The sequence below is a fragment of the Piliocolobus tephrosceles genome, chromosome 20, assembly GCF_002776525.5.
Source record: "Piliocolobus tephrosceles isolate RC106 chromosome 20, ASM277652v3, whole genome shotgun sequence".
Lineage (NCBI taxonomy): Eukaryota > Metazoa > Chordata > Mammalia > Primates > Cercopithecidae > Piliocolobus > Piliocolobus tephrosceles.
Genome location: NC_045453.1, coordinates 35,504,442 through 35,520,302, shown reverse-complemented (window position 1 = coordinate 35,520,302; position 15,861 = coordinate 35,504,442). Strand labels below are relative to the sequence as shown.

General features: G+C 53.8%; 1 protein-coding gene across 1 annotated transcript in view; it reads right to left on the bottom strand.

Moving 5' to 3' along the window:
* Positions 1 to 474: 474 nt before the first annotated feature.
* NTSR1 (neurotensin receptor 1) overlaps positions 475 to 15,861 on the bottom strand; it is a 53,434-nt gene continuing 38,047 nt past the window's right edge. Inside the window, exons 2-4 of the mRNA XM_023183326.1 lie at positions 6,447 to 6,648; positions 4,521 to 4,611; positions 475 to 3,214 (exon numbers count right to left, since the gene is read on the bottom strand). Of these exons, the coding sequence (XP_023039094.1) occupies positions 2,965 to 3,214; positions 4,521 to 4,611; positions 6,447 to 6,648 (543 nt within the window). The 3' untranslated portion in view covers positions 475 to 2,964. The remainder of the gene's footprint in view (positions 3,215 to 4,520; positions 4,612 to 6,446; positions 6,649 to 15,861) is intronic.

Sequence of the window (15,861 nt, the reverse complement as noted above, 5' to 3'; positions counted from 1 at the left end):
GTTGGGCCCAGGCCAGAGGCTCGGTACTGCACCCAGGCCTATCTGTCCACTGCTAATGCCTTGACGGGGCCATGACCCCGCCAACCACAGGACCCCTTGGTTGGCTAGAGGGGGCCATGGAGATCTGACCTGAGCGGTCACGGGACCCCGGGCTCCCCACTTCACTGAGCCTCCTCTGTGTCCAGCTCACAGATCAGGAGACTGAAGCTCAGGAGATGGTGAGGACTTGCCCGCACAGGCCCCTCAGTGGTCACTAGGCCCTGTAGGAGGTCCACTGCTCCTTGAAGAATTAGGGAGGGTGGGTGGGCTGTGAGCAGAGGGATCCTGGCGCCCCCGCCCGCCAGCCTCTGGGGCCAAAGCCCTGTAGTGTTTGGCAAGAGGCCCAGTGCAGGCTGGCTGTGTCGGTGCGAGTCTGAATGAATGAGTGAGCGAATGAATGAGTGGGTAGGCACATGCAGGCCCTCAACACTCAAGTCCACATCCAGGACCCTTCGGACACCTTTATTGAGAGATACAGGGGGTTTGTTTTCGTCAACTGCAGACGGTGGGAGTGGGGGTGGGCGTTTGAGCTATGGGGCTGCGTTATCACCGGGGGTGGCTCAGGGGGCTCCAGACTCCATGGCCGATGCACTCATGGCAGGCAGGGCCAGCTTCTGGGCACACATCGTGACCTGGCCACAAGCTAATGATACGGGATCAGGTGCCGTGGGTGTGTCTGTGGTGCGTGGACACGCGTCCCTACCTACAGCAAGTGCACAGAGAGGAGCACAAAGACATCAATAGGAAAAGCCAACTTCAGTCACAGTCATAGTCACAGACTCCGCCCTGGAGATCCCGCGTCTGCCGAGGGTCTGGGGCAGTGGGGCATCCACGTTGCCCTTTCTCAGAGCACCATCCTGAGAGACACCGTTCTGTCTGTTCCAGGGCGTGTCCTCCAGGACAGTCCCATCCAGGTGAGAGGGTGGAACGACCACACCTATTTCTTAGACGGGAAAACCGAGGCTCAGAAATTATGGCCCAAGGTCCAGGAGCCCCAGAGAAGGGTCTGAGGCTCCCCTGTTTGGCTCCAAGTCCAGGTCCGTGTTCAGAGCCCAGCCTGAGGGGCCTTAGCATTTGCTAAACTCTGAGCCCACTCCTGACACTCCTGAGCAGGGGTAGGGGCTGCACTGGCCTCTGGACCCCCCTGGCTGGCAGCAAAGCTCCTCTGCCCAGAGCAGACCATGTCGTGGGAGCTCTGCGGGGGAGGAAGGTCCCTCTGTTTCCCTGGGGTTGGTGGCCCTCAGTCGCCGGGAGGGCTGCCTGGCTGACGACCAGGCTTGTGGGAGGCAAGGTTTGACAGGAAGTGCAGCGAATGGGCCTGACTCCCCCGGGCCCTGTTCTTGGTGAGCCGAAGGGTCCTGTGGTTGGAGAGGGATTTTGTGGGGCTCAAGGAACCCGTCAACTCAACAGCCGGATCCAAGTGACTGCAGATACTGTAGCATTCAACTCTCATTTCACAGACAGGGAAACTGAGTCTGGAGAAGGCAAAGTGGCTGAACACAGCCCAAGATCAGGTGTCCGGGTCCCGGGTCCACGTGGCCGGTGCAGGCAGCCTGCCCAGAGCCCATTTCCCCTGGGCAAAGGCTGCTCCGAGACATGGAAATCCTTTGAAGAAAAGGCTGACTTTTGCTTCCTGTGGCTCCCAGCTCCTGGCTGGTCCCGGCCGCTTCTCCTGGGAATGTCTTCTGTTGGGCTCAGGCAACCTTCTTAAGCCAGGGCCTGGCCAGTCCTGTCCTCTGTGGAGCCTGGATCCTAGAGACCAAGGAGGCGCCAGCCTTTTCAACTGCTTGGAGGCTGGGGCTAGGGCTGCCGCCAGCAGAGGGTGACAAATGAGTCTGTGCCTCAGCCCAGGGCTGCCGGCCAGCGATGCCTGGACACACCGCTCCTTCTCACCTGAAGCCTGAGTTCCTGGGACCTGGCGTCTTACTCAGGGACCAGGCACCATCGCCCCTGTCCCACATTCCCTTTTTCAAGGCCCCACCCTGAAGTCAGCTCTGGGCATGGCTGCCAGACGTCAGCCTGCACAGCCACAAGCAGAGCACACGGAATGCGCACCCCATCGCGGCCATGGCCACGTGGGCAGGTGCGGGAGACCAGGCCCCTGATCCCTTCTGTGGAGCCCGAGAGGCCACAGCTAAAGATCGTGAGGCTGAGGCCTGAGCCCCCTCCCACTTGGTGTCCCGGCAGAGCCCCTGGGCCTTGGCCTGGGTGAAGATGGGAGGGAGGAGGGGAGGCTGAGGTCTGGGCGATTCCAGGTCAACCCATTTTTGTCCTTTTTGGGTCCTTCTGGGGACTACGGCTGCCTGCGGCAAGGGTGGTGGGAGGGACACCCTGGCCCCAGCAGTGGCCCCCAGCTTGCCAGGCCCGAAGGGGAGAGTCAGGGAGCTTTCTTGGAACTGCCTGAGGGAGGGGGGCGTCTGCATGGCAGGGTCTGCAGGCAACGCGCAAAGGCACAGAGCCTGTGGGACTGGGGCTGGACTCCCCGAGCTAGACAGAGGGGGTGCAGGCCTCAGAGATGTGGACATGGGAACAGCAGCCCAGACACCAGAGGCCCAGCCCCACACAGCACCTTTCATTTCCTTCTCTGGAACCATCCATTAGTCCCGGAACAAAGAAAACGGCCTTTGGCTGCACACTAATTTCTCCTTGTGAGAGGCCCTTTTCCTATCTGGGAGAGGAGCGCTCTCTTGTTCTGGCTTTCAAAGAGGAGATGGGGGAGGGCTGGGGAGGAGTTGGGGACAGGCCCGGGAGACGCGGATGAGAAACAGGGGTTGGAGGGTGGAAGGGAGGTCCCAGGCCTCAGACTCCAGCACAGGCTGGCCTCTGCCCGACCCCCATCAAGGCTCCCGGGTGGGGGCTGCTCTGTTTATCGGGGGCAAGGACTCATGGCCAGGCTCCTCCTGGACACGGCCTGGGGCGCAGAGCCTAGTACAGCGTCTCGCGGGTGGCATTGCTGGACAGGGTGTGGTTGCTGGACACGCTGTTAGCCTTCCTTGAGAAGGTTGGCCTCTTCCTCCTACGCCGCCACACAGGGCAGAGGCAGGCCAGTGTGGCCAAGAAGATGTGGCGGAAGTTGGCCGAGACGAGGTTGTACAGGATGGGGTTGATGGTGGAGCTGACGTAGAAGAGTGCGTTGGTCACCATGTAGAAGTAGTGGTAGAAGTCGTAGAGGAACCTGCGGGGAGAGGAGGCATTCAGACCCCAGACAGAGCTCTTGAGGGCCCCAAGGCGGGGGTGAGAGCCGGGGCCACAGTGGCCGAGGGATGTGGTGGCTCAGATGCTAATTAAAACACCACTTGAGAATGGTTGCGCATGGAGACATTTCACAACAAACTCCAGGGTGTGGCTTCTCCTGAGCAGCTGCAAGTTCTGGTTGTGCTCCTGCCCAGCCTGGGCTTCTTTAGGCGGAGCGTGGGCTCTGCTTGTCCATCCCTGCCTCTCCCTGCAGCTGCCTGCATTGCCCTTCGCAGCTCTGTGCATCCAAGGGTCCAGGGCTCGGCTGGTCCTGGCCTAACCAAACAGCCAGGGCAGGAACCCCCTCCACGCCTCCCCAGCAGCCACACACCTTGCCCTCCTCCCTCACCAGGCAGCTCAATTACCACCAGGCAGTCCTGAGTTTCAGAAGCTTTTGCGGTGGCCGCACTCTGTTGCCTGTGCCTTCTCCCCTCACTGGTCCTAGGTGCACCCTCCCCAGGGTTGTCACTGGAAGGAACCTGTTATTCTGGAATCTGGCAGCCCCACTGCACAGGAAACGGCTCACAAGGAGGTCCCAAGCTGCCATCTCAGGACGGCCAGCTGGCAAGGCTGGCCTCTGGCTGGCGCCTGGGGCTTTGGATTTGGGAAGGCTCTGCCATTTTTGGATGAGAGGGGCTCCCTGCACCTGAACTGTTGGTGCAAACAGTAGGGGTTTTGCCAGGCAGTGGGTGCCCCTGTGGTCGGCCCCCACATCGTCCCGTGAGGCTCCTCTGGGAGGGGCCCTGGACACCGCATCTGGTCTCCCCTGACCCCACTCCGTGTGTCTTTTTCCTTTGCTGACTTTGCTGTATAAGCCAAGTTTGTCAGTATTGCAGCTCTTGCTGCGATAAGTCACAGCCCTGAGTATAACTCCAGGCTGAGCCCTGTGGGTCCAACCTGGGTGGCCTTGGGGCTCTGACAGCTGCCATATGAGGAGGCGACACCCCCACCATGTCCCCAGCAGAGCCAGGGATGTCTCTCTTTACGCCTTCGGGAAACTGCCTGGGCCATCTCTCTTAGGACCGACTTTGCCTTCTCTGCACCAGACTGGCCTGCACAGTCCCTGCCCTGAACCTATCCCTCCAAGGCCTTCTCCCGGCCCCAGTCACAGCACACCCCTGCCCAGGGGGTCACCGGGGGACACACCACACCCCTGTCCTGAGTGGGTCCTCTCAGCAGTGCCTGCCACACCCGCCCTCTGTTTTGGGAGCACTTACTTGTCCAGCACCCAACCTCCCAGTACTCACGGAGTCCACTGCTCGTCCGAAATGTAGCAGAACATGAGGCGCCGCACGTGGTAGGGCAGCCAGCAGACCACAAAGGCGATGACCACTGCACCTGAGGCACAGAGACGTGGGCTCAGAGATAGGACATGGGCTCAGAGAGGGAGAGACATGGGCTTGGGGAGGGAGACACAGGCTCAGAGACAGGACACAGGCTCAGAGAGGGAGAGACATGGGCTCAGGGAGGTAGACGCTGGCTCAGAGACAGAAACATGGCCTCAGAGACAGAGAGATAATGGCCTCAGAGAAAGAGACACACGGCCTGAGGGAGGTGCAGGGAGACATCCCATGTTCATGGATTGGAAGGCTTAATATTGTTACGGTGTCAGTACTACCCAAAGCCCTCTACAGATTCAATCCCTATCAAATTTCAAGAATGCTTTTTGCAGAAATAGAAAATTCTATCCTACAATTCATATGAAATCTCAAAGGATCCTGGGCAGCCAAAACAATCTTGTAAGAAAATAAAGTTGGAGGTCTTATGCTTCTTGATTTCAAAACTTACTACAAAGTTACAGTGTTGTGCTGGCTTAAAGAGAGACAAATAGACCAAGGGAATACACTAGAAATCCCAGAAACGAACCCTCACCTTTATGGTCAAGTGATCTTCAACAAGACCATTCAGTGGGGAAAGGACAGTCTATTCAACAAAGGGTGTTAGGAAAACGGGACATCCATTTATACGAAGGTGGATCCTCCCCTCACACCATATACAACAATCGACTTGAAGTGGATTAAAGACCTGAACATAAGAACTAAAACCATGAAACTCCTGGGAGAAAACATAATGACTTCACAACATTGAGTCTGGCAATGATTTCTTGGGTATGACACCAAAAGCACAGGTCACAAAAGAAAAAAGTAGATAAATTGAACAACATAAACACTACATTTCTGTGTGTCAAAGGATGCCATCGGGAGAGTGGAAGTCGGCACACAGAAAGGGAGAAAATATTTGCAAATCACATCTGATAATGAGTTAACCTCAAGAGTATAACTCTTAAAACTCAACATGAAAACAAACAATCCAATTCAAAAATGGGCAAAGGACTCAGATATTTCTCCAAAGAAGATACAAATGGTCAACAAGCACACGAAAGATGGTATTCATCATTAATCATAAATCACTGGAGAAATGCAAATCTAACCCACAATGAGATGCCACCTCAAATCTATTAGGATGGCTACTATTAAAAAAACTGGCACACTCCAGGCCCAGGACACACCTCGGAGGTCGGCAAGCCAGCAGTCCTAAGCTGGGGCTGGTCCTCAGGGTTTTGACAGAATGGGCATTGCCCTGCTGTGGGCCACACCTTGGGCTTCACCAGCCCTGAGAGCTCTGTGTTCAAAACTCTGGCTGGTTCCCATGAGCAGGGAAGGCTGAGCCAGAGCCAGGCTCTCTTAGGGTAATATACTTGGCTGTGGGCCTCTCCTGTGACTGGCCACATCTTCGAACAAGCCCTGAAAATGGGCCAGCACCGGGGAGGAGCTCAATCCAAATGCTTCAGGCAAACCAAACTGAAGACCTGGGTCTCAGGCATGAAAGGGCTTCATTCTCTCCTGTTCCCATCACACTCTCTAAGCCCTGCTTGGAGAATGTGAACAAGGGAGGGAGGGATGGAAGGAGGGATGGAGGGAGGGAGGGAGAGAGGGATGGTTGGATGGAGGGAGGGCTGAAGGGAGGAGGGAGGGGTGGAGGGATGGAGGGAAGGAGGGATGGAGTGCAGAATGGCACTCACCCCTAGGGGGGAACCGGCACCCTTGGGTCTTGGCCTGATAGCTCCATCCCTATGTCTTTAAACCTTGCCCAGGCTTGGGGTGGTTCAGCGCTCGCTGTCTTTGCTGGCCCTGGCCTGCCTCCCGCCCCTGGAGGGCCCAGAGGTTACGTACGTAGAACGCGCACGCCGTGCCGCAGGGCCTGGACCCTTCCGGGCTCGATGGCCATGCTGAATGTGCTGTGCTCGCCCCCAACCGTGCACACCTGGCCCTGCTCGGCCGCCTGGCGTACCATGACGGTCAGCTTGTTGGCGATGATGGTGTTCAGGACCGAGATGACCACCATGGGGAATATGAAGGACATAAAGGTGTTGACCTGTGGAGAGGAAGGGGGGGGCCATCAGAGCTAGCAGCGGGACTCATGCACCCCCAACTGGGATGCCTGCCGTGCTGGCTGGGGTGTCAGGCCTGCTAGGTGCAAGACCCTCAATCAACACAAGTTCAGGAGGTCCGGCCCTATCCCAGCTGCCCGGAAGACACAGCCACCTCAGCCGCTGTTCCAAGCTGGCCCTCAGCCTGCTCCCAACCTTGCCTCTGACTGGGAAGAAGTTCGCCGACTCCCCCACCTTCATGGGCCCCTCCCGAGGGTCCCACTTGTACACAGCAAGGAACACAAACACGGGGGTGTCCCGGCTGTGGCAAAGGCCCTGGGCTCTTGGTTCCCAGGTCTGGACACGTTGTATCTATGGCTGAAGCCCGCAAGCCTGTGGCTGCCCCCTCTGAGGCCTGTCCTGTGGGGCAGCCAAGCCCTGGCCTTGCAGCTGTGTGCAGACGGTTCTCTTAGGTCCTGACAGCTCACACTAATAGAAGCCCCTTCCTCTCGCCCACCCCAGCTACCTCTCAGGGCATTGAAAGGTACAGGGCCCCTGTTATTAGCACCTGGAGCCCCCGCCCCCCAACTCTAGCTTCCACAGCAACCCACAATGCTGGGTCAGGACAGCTACTCGGCACCTGATCCAAGTCCTGGACAGACTAGAGGTCCTGCCCAAAGACTCCAGCGCAGGAGGGGCTGCGCCTGGATTTGAGCCTGGCCTGAGCTGAGTCCTGCTCCTTCTGCGACTCCTGGCTGAGACGTGACTCTGCAGGCACTGGCAGCGCGGCCGTCGCTTCCCCAGATGGGGCAGTGTCCCAGCCTCCTCCTCAACCAGAGCTGCTGCTCAGAACAGGAAGGGGATGCGTCTGTGGACGCGCAGCAGGAGAACCTGCCAGGACGGCCATGGCCCAGCTTCCAGTGGAGAAACCGGCACCCCTCCCCGGGGCCGTGGAATAACAGCCATCAATGGCTTTAAAATCTCCCTTGGCCTTGGATTCTTTGTAAGATGTTCTTCTCTGCAAGCCAGATCTTGGTGCCTTTGGCTTCCACACTTGCGGGTTTGATCTTGTGCCAGAAACGGAGGCTGCCCCCTCTCTGCCAAGCTGCCTGGGATTCTCATGCTGAATTTCTGATTCCAAGAAGCTTTTGGGTATCTTGGAGAAGTGGCGTGTACTGGCTCTGCAGCCCGTGGCTGTGATTTCAGTAGAAAGTTCAGGGGTATCTGCCGTGGGGTTCCCTGGGCTGGGCTGCAGGGGCCACCTCCCTCCCGACCTCCTCCCACCAGGGAGAGCAGAACCGTGTGGCCTCAACAGTCCAAGCCAGGATGGTCCCAGTGAGGACAATCCTCGCCGTGTCCCGCTAATGAAGGCGGCGGTGGCCATGGGACAGGGCAGCCACGGAGAGGTGCCAGGTTGTGGGAATGTCGGTGGGTTTTCTCCCTGGCCCCCTCTGGGCACTGGCTGAGGCACCTCTGAAGGTCCTTCCTGCTCCCACTGAAGCTCCCGGCTCCGTTCAGAAGCACTCAGAGGCCTTCAGGGAGGAGGCAGCCTGAGTTCATCCACATTTCCCATTTGAGCAGAGTTCTGCTAACAGATCAGAAGACATGCATGGAGAGGGGGCACTCAAACCCCCGGGAGGCAGCGTCCTGCACCTGCCAGCCCCGCGTCCCTCGCTCCTGCCACCTGTGTGGGCCCCTGACAGCCACTGCCACTGCTGCTGACCCTGGCTGGGTGACGGGTCTCTTCTGCCCTCCCCCGCATGGGTGTCTGGATCTGAGGCTGTCCCACGTCCCTCATGTTCTGCCGCTCTGGCTGAAGTCCACCTTCTGCAGGACAACAAGGTGCTGGTGAGACTAGGGGCAGGTAAAAACTCCCTTTTCCCACTTGGGCTGCTGGGAGTGGGGACGGGGGATGGCCAGGCCCCGCCTCAGGAGACAAACCAATTCCCTGTGAGTCACTGCAATCCGGGGATAGTGTAAACAGCACCAATGTATCCAACACAGATTTTAAATGTCAAAACATTTAAAATACCAACCTCACCAACACAGGCGGCAAAAATAGCTACCTCTGGGGGCCGGTGGGTTGTGGGGTCTGGCCCCGACGCCCTGGCTGCCCCTGTGGAAGGATCCTGCAGTTTCCAGAGGGACGGAGCAGGGGCTGCCGCAGGGCCATGTGTGGGGCTGTCGCAGGGCAGCCCTGCCTTGCAGAGGGAGTGCGGCCCTCCCCCGCCTCCCCCACCTGTCCACCCTGGAGACTGAAGCTGAGTGGGATTGGGGGGTGAGGGGAATGCACCCTGACTCCTGGGGCCAGCCTTCTCTTCCCAGACGCACAGCTGGAAGCAGGGGCTTTGGCTCGTGGCATCCTTACCCTCTCTCCCTCTCTGGGTAAGGAGCTGCCCCCACCTCCACGACAGGCAAAGGGAGCACGTCTGTGAGCAGTGCAGGGGCTCGGAGGAAAGGCTGCGATACTGCTGGGGTGAGGGAAGGACTGAGCAGGGGCAAGGACAGGCCCCTTCCTGGACAGAAGGACCTGTTGAGATACATCCAGTCCCCATAAAACACGAGAGCTATGTGCGTAGACACACGGACTCCACAATTCAAGTGGGAAATAGTCTCAGAATGGCCAGGATGGCTCTTGTAAGGCAGCGTGGCAGGTCGCTGAGACAAGGGAGCCTCAGCCTTGCCAGCCACTGGGATGTACCTGAGTGTCACTGAGAGTGACCTTAATGAGGAGAATTCGGCATTGACTGTGCCAGATCAGACAGAAGCTCCGTCTATGATGGAGACAGCATCCAGGTCATCGGGGAGAAGACTCGCCACCCAGGCATGGTGCTGGACAGCTGATGGCCTGGACCACAGCCTCCTTCCCCTGGGGAGCCATGCACCCTCCATCCGGCTGCATGTGGCCCAGACCTGGCCAATCAACACATCCCAACAGGCCTGGGTGGACCCTCATTGGAAAGGTCAGCCAAAGATTTGCACCAATCACATTTGTCTGATGAGGGCCAGCCCCAGGCCTTTGCTAGACACCACTTTGCCTGGGCTCACTGAGCGGGAAATACCTCTGTGGCCGTTGGTGCCGTTTTCCTGCCTTTCAGGGAAGACCTGCCTAAGAGTGAAGCCAGCACCGGTGGAACAGAGCACCCCAGGACATCGTTTGTGCTCCTGGATCAAGCTGTGCCTGCAGCTATTACTCTTGGACTTTCAGTGTGTCTTGAACGAAATAAATATTTCTTTTTTTAAGGGATAAGACAATTCGACTTACTTCCTGGAGCTTGTACCATAACTCATAGAGATCTTACACCAAAAAAATTCCAGATGGTGAGAAGATTGAAAAGATTGAAACCTAAAACCAAAAACCTTCATGGAAGTTTTAAATATAAATGTATATATTTTTAACCTTTTCCCACAGCTTTATTGAGGGATAATTGACAAATAATTGTATCTATTGGCCGGGTACCGTGGTTCATTCCTGGAATCCCAGTATTTTGGGAGGCTGAGGCAGGAAGATCCCTTGAGGCCAGGAGTTTCAGACCAGTCTGGGCAACATAGTAAGACCCCATCTCTACAAAAACTAAAAGAATCATCCAGGCATGGTGACATATGCCTATAGTGCCAGCTACTTGGGAGGCTGAGATGGGAGGAGTGCTCGAGCCCAGGAGTTTGAGGCTACAGTGAACTATGACTGCGTCACTGCACTCCAGCCTGGGTGACAGAGCGAGACGCCCATCTCAAAAAATTTGTATCTATTTACTGTGTACGATGTGATGTTTTGATCTATGGATAATTGTGAAGTGATCACCACCATCAAGCTAATGAATACATCCATCACCTCACATAGTGACCCCCTTTTATCGTGGTGAGAACACAGATTTATTCTAGGAAATTTTGAGTGTGCAATGCAGTATTGTTAACTCTGGTCCTCATGCCATACCTCAAAGCTCCTGAACTTACTCGCCTTATACCTGAAACTTTGCAGCCCCCGATTGTCCTCTTCCCTTTCCTCATTCCCCTCCCCCAGCACTCAGTGCTCTGCTGTTTTCACGAGTTTGGCTTTTTCAGATTCCACACATAAGTGAGATCACACAGTATTTGTCTTTCTGCGCCTGGCTTATTTCTCTTAGCATAATGTCCCCAGGTTTATTGAGGTTACTGCAAATGACAAGATCTGCTTGTTTTTCAAGACGAAGCAGCACTCTGCTGTGTATCTGCATCACGTTCTCAAGACAGAGCAGCACTCCGCTGTGTATCTGCACCACGCTCTCTCGATCCGTGGGTCTGTTGAGGGACACTTGGGGTGATTCCGTATCTTGGCTATTGTGAACAGTGCTGCAGTGGACATGGGCTTGCAGGGATCTTTTCAAGATCCAGATTCCACTTCCTTTGCATAAAGACCCAGAAGTGGGATTGCTGGATCCTATGGTGGTTCTATCTTTAATTTTTTTGAGGAGCCCTCATACTGTTTTCCGTAATAGCTGTACCCATTTCACACATTCCCACCAACAGGGCACCAGGGTTCCCTTTTCGCCACATTGTCCCCGCCACTAGTTATCTGCCTGCTTTTTGATGATCTCCATCCTAACAGGTGTACGGGGGTAGCTCACCGTGGTTTTGACTTGCAGTTTCCTGATGACTAGTGATGTTGAGCACCTTTCATAAACCCATTGGCCATATGTAGTGCTTCTTTGGAAAAATGCCTACTTAGGTCCCTTTTCCATTTTTAAATTGGTTATTTTTCTCCCATTTTGTAGACTGCCTTTTCATTTTGTTGTTTCTTTTGCTGTGCAGAGACTTTTCAATTTAACGTAGTCTCATTTATGTTGTTTTTGTTGCCTGTGTTTTTGCTGTCATAAAAAAATCATTGCCAAGACCAATGTTAAGAAGCTTTTCTTCTATGTTTTCTCCTAGCAGTGTTATAGTTTCATGTTTTATGTTTAGATCTTTAATCCACTTTAAGCTGATTTTTTTTTTTTTTTGCATGGTGTGAGATAAGGGTACAATTTCATTCTTTTGCATGGGGATATCCAGTTTTCCCACCACTGAGGAGACTGCTTTTTCCTCACTGTGTATTGGTGTCCTTGTGTCTAAGTCCATTTTATGTTGCTTGTAACAGAAGACCTGAAACTGGGTAATTTATAAAGAAAAGGCATGTATTTATCATGGTTATGGAGGCTGGGAAGTCCAAGGCCCAAGGGATGCAACTGATGAGAGCCTTCTTGCTGGGGGGGACTCTCAGAAAAGTTCCGCCATGGCGCGCGGCATCACGTGCAGGGGGGGCTGAGCATGCTAGCCCAGGTCTCTCTTCCTCTTCTCATAAAGCCACCAGCTCCCCTTGTGTGATCGCCCCTTAATCCATTAACTCATTTATTTATGAATGGATTAATCCATTCATGAGGGCCGAGTCCTCACAGATCCCATCACCTCTGAAAGGCTCTACCTCTCAATCCTGTCACACTGGGGATGACGTTTTAATATGAGTTTTGGAGGGGACATTCAAACCACAGCACCTTGTCAAAGATTATTTGACTGTACAAAAGTGGGTTTATTTCTGGGCTCTCTGTTCTGTTCCATGGATCTATGTGGTGCTAGTACCATGCTGTTTTGATTACTCTAGCTTTGTAATATAAAAGGAAATTAGGAAGTGTGATGCCTTCAGTTTTGTTCTTTCTTAATATTGCTTTGACTATTTGAGCTCTTTTGTGGTTAAATATGAATCCTAGGATTTTTTTTCTATTTTGCATAAAATGTCATTTAAATTTTGATAGGGATTACGCTGAATCTGTAGATCACTTTGGGTAGTACGAAAATTTTAACACTATTAATTCTTGCAAACCATGAACATGAGATATCTTTCCATTTATTTGTATCAATTTCTTTCATCATGTTACATTCAGTGTACAGGTCTTTTACTTCCTCGGTTAAATTTACTCTTTTTGATGTTATTGTAAATGGGATTGTTTTCTTTTTTTTTGTTTGTTTGTTTGTTTTGAGACAGATTCTCACTCTTGTTGCCCAGGCTGGAGTGCAGTGGCACAATTTTGGCTCACTGCAACCTCCACCTCTCAGGTCCAAGCAATTCTGCTGCCTCAGCCTCCCAAGTAGCTGGGATTATAGGCACGTACCACCACGCCCAGCTAGTTCTGTATTTTTAATAGAGACTGGGTTTTGCCATGTTGGCCAGGCTGGTTTTGAACCCCTGACCTCAGGTGATCCACCCGCCTCAGCCTCCCAAACTGCTGGGATTACAGGTGTGAGCCACTGTGCCCAGCCCTCTTGATTTCTTTTTGGGATAATTCATTGTTAGTGTAGACACAACTCATTTTCATATGTCAATTTTTTATCCTGCAACTTTATTCAATGTGTTTATTAGTTCTAACAGCTTTTAAAAAAATTTTTTTTTTGGTGGAGTCTTTAGGGTTTTCTATACATAAGTTCATGTCATCTGCAGAGAAAATTTTACTTCTTCCTTTCTGATGTGAATGCCTTTTACTGCTTTGTCTTGCTTAATGACTCTGGCTAGGCCTTCCAGGACCATGTTGAGTAGAGCATCCTTGCTTCACCTGACCTTAGAGAAAAAGCTTTCTACTTCTTACCACTGAGTGTGGTGTTAGCTATGGGTCTGTCATATGTGGCCTTTACACTGAGTGTTGCGTTAGCTATGGGTCTGTCATACGTGGCCTTTACACTGAGTGTGGCGTTAGCTGTGGGTCTGTCATACGTGGCCTTTACACTGAGTGTTGCGTTAGCTGTGGGTCTGTCATACGTGGCCTTTACACTGAGTGTGGTGTTAGCTGTGGGTCTGTCATACGTGGCCTTTACACTGAGTGTGATATTAGCTGTGGGTCTGTCATACGTGGCCTTTACACTGAATGTGGTGTTAGCTGTGGGTCTGTCATACGTGGCCTTTATTGTGTAGCATGCCTTCAATACCCAGTTTGTTGAGTGTTTTTATCATGAAAGGATGCTGAGTTTTGTCAAATGCTTTTTCTGTATCAAATGAGATGATTGAATGGCTCTTGTCCTTCATTCTGTTCATACGGTGAATCACGTTTACTGATTCGCGTGTCTGAACCATGTTTGCATCCCAGGGATAAATCCCACCTGCTCATGAAGGATGATCCTTTCAACATGGTGTCGAATGCAGCTTGCTAGTATTTTGTTGAGGATTTTTGCCTCTTGGTTCTTTTCTCATAGCGTCATTCTCTGGCTTTGGTGTCAGGATAATGCTGACCTCGTAAGACGAGTTAGAAAGTGTTCCTTCCTCTTCACATTTTCGGAGTTGTATAAGGACGGGTGGTAACTCTTCTTTAAATGTTTGTAGCGTCCATCAGCGAAGCAACCTGGCCCTGCCCTGGGGTTTTCTTTTTTGGGAGGTTTTTGATAACTGATTCAGTCTCCTTATTTGTTATTGGTCCTTTCAGATTTTCCATTTCTTCATGTTTGACTCTAGGAAGCTTGTGAGTTTCTTTACATTCTAGGAATGTATCCATTGCTTCCAGGCTGTCCAGCTGGTTTGTGTAAAATTGTTCACAGTTTATTATGATCCTTCTGATTTCTGTGGCATCTCGTAAAGTCTCTTCTTTCACTTCTGATTTTAGCTACGTCTTCTCCCTTTTCTCTTGGTTAGTCTAGCTTCCCTCCACCTTTCTCCCTTCCTCCTTCCATCCCCTCCCACAAATATCACTGCCTTGGAGAAGGCATAGGAGCCCCTGCCGTCAGGGGTCTTGGATCCTGGGGAGGAGGGACCACTGACAGAACCACCTGCAGTAACTTCAGGGTCAATAAGAGCTACAGACACAGCGATGCTTGTGGCAGCCTGGCTGCGGTAGTGCTGGGGGTTCCGGGAAGGCCTCTGCTCAGAGGTGACTTCTCATCTCTGACCTGATGGCACCCACGGGCCTGCAGGGACCCTGAGCACTCCTGGCAGACGGTCCAGCAAACTCAAGGACGTGAGAACTCAGGGGGTGAGAACTGAACAGGAAGCAGACGGCCAGGCTGGGGTAGTGTGGGGGCCTGGTGGTGACCCGCCGGGCGGCAGCCTGGACCTTCCTCCTGGCTGACCCCTTCTCTGACCCCTGCTAGGTCTGGCCCCCGTCCCTGCCCAGGCTGAGCGTCTACCTCTCTAGGCATCTCAGCCCTGGCCACATAGGGTGGCCTTGAGGGACTTTGTCTAGTGGACTCAAGCAGCTTGAAGGTCATGCAGGGCCGGCCAGAGGATGCCTCAGTGCCACTGATGCCACAGCATCCTGGAGCCTTTCTATTTGTCTCTAAAGAGAGCAGGGAGTCACCTGGCCCAGCCCCATGAACATTCTGGGGGACGCGTGGTGGCTGTGACTCCCAGACCACCTGGCTTTGCAATTCCAAGCAGCAGGGGAGGGTCGTGGCCAACTTCAGGGAAGCCCTGGGGACGGCGAGGCTGTCCAGTCCCAGTGGGGTCCACGCCACAGCTGGATTTGGAGGCGAGACAGAACATGTGTCTCTGTCTCTCTTTGTATCTTTCTCCTGTGATGTCTCTGTTTTTCTGTCTCTGTCTCTCTCTCCTTGTATGTTTTCCTTCCTGTGTCTGTGCCTCTGTGGTGTCTCTCTCTGTATATCTCCCTGTGTGTTTTCCTCTGTGTCTCTGTCTCTGTGTGTCTCTGTTGTTTCTCTGTGTCTGTCTCTCTGTATCTCTGTTTTCCTCTGTGTGTCTATTTCTCTGTCTCTGTGTCTCTGTCTGTCTGGGTCTCCCTCCAAGTCTGGTGAGTACCAACACCCTCAGGTGGCAGGAACTGGCTGGGCCACCCACCTCGGAGCCGGCTGGGTAGCTGGGCTCTGGGCCGTGGGCCTCAGTGGCTGGGTCTGAGGTTTTGGGGGTGATTGTTTCGGAGCAGAAGTTCGTGGTGGGAGACAGGGGTGTCTGCTGTGACAGCCGTGGTGGTCTGGAGGTGGGGCTGCCTCCATGGGAATCTCATTCGTGCTTCGGGCAGTCTCCTCTGCTGTGTGCACCCCTCAGCAGCCATCCCCTGCCTCCTGGCCCTGTCTGGGTCTGGGGGATGGCGTTTGAGTGGCTGGTAGGGCCTCAAGTCTCGGGGAGGCAGCCGAGTGCCTGGGGTTTGGTGCCAGGAGGGGTGGCCTGGCTTGTTCCCTGGCCAGCTGTGAGCTCGGTAGGTCCTCCTGGGCTCCATTTCTTTTTTCCTTCCTTCCTTCCTTCCTTCCTTCCTTCCTTCCTTCCTTCCTTC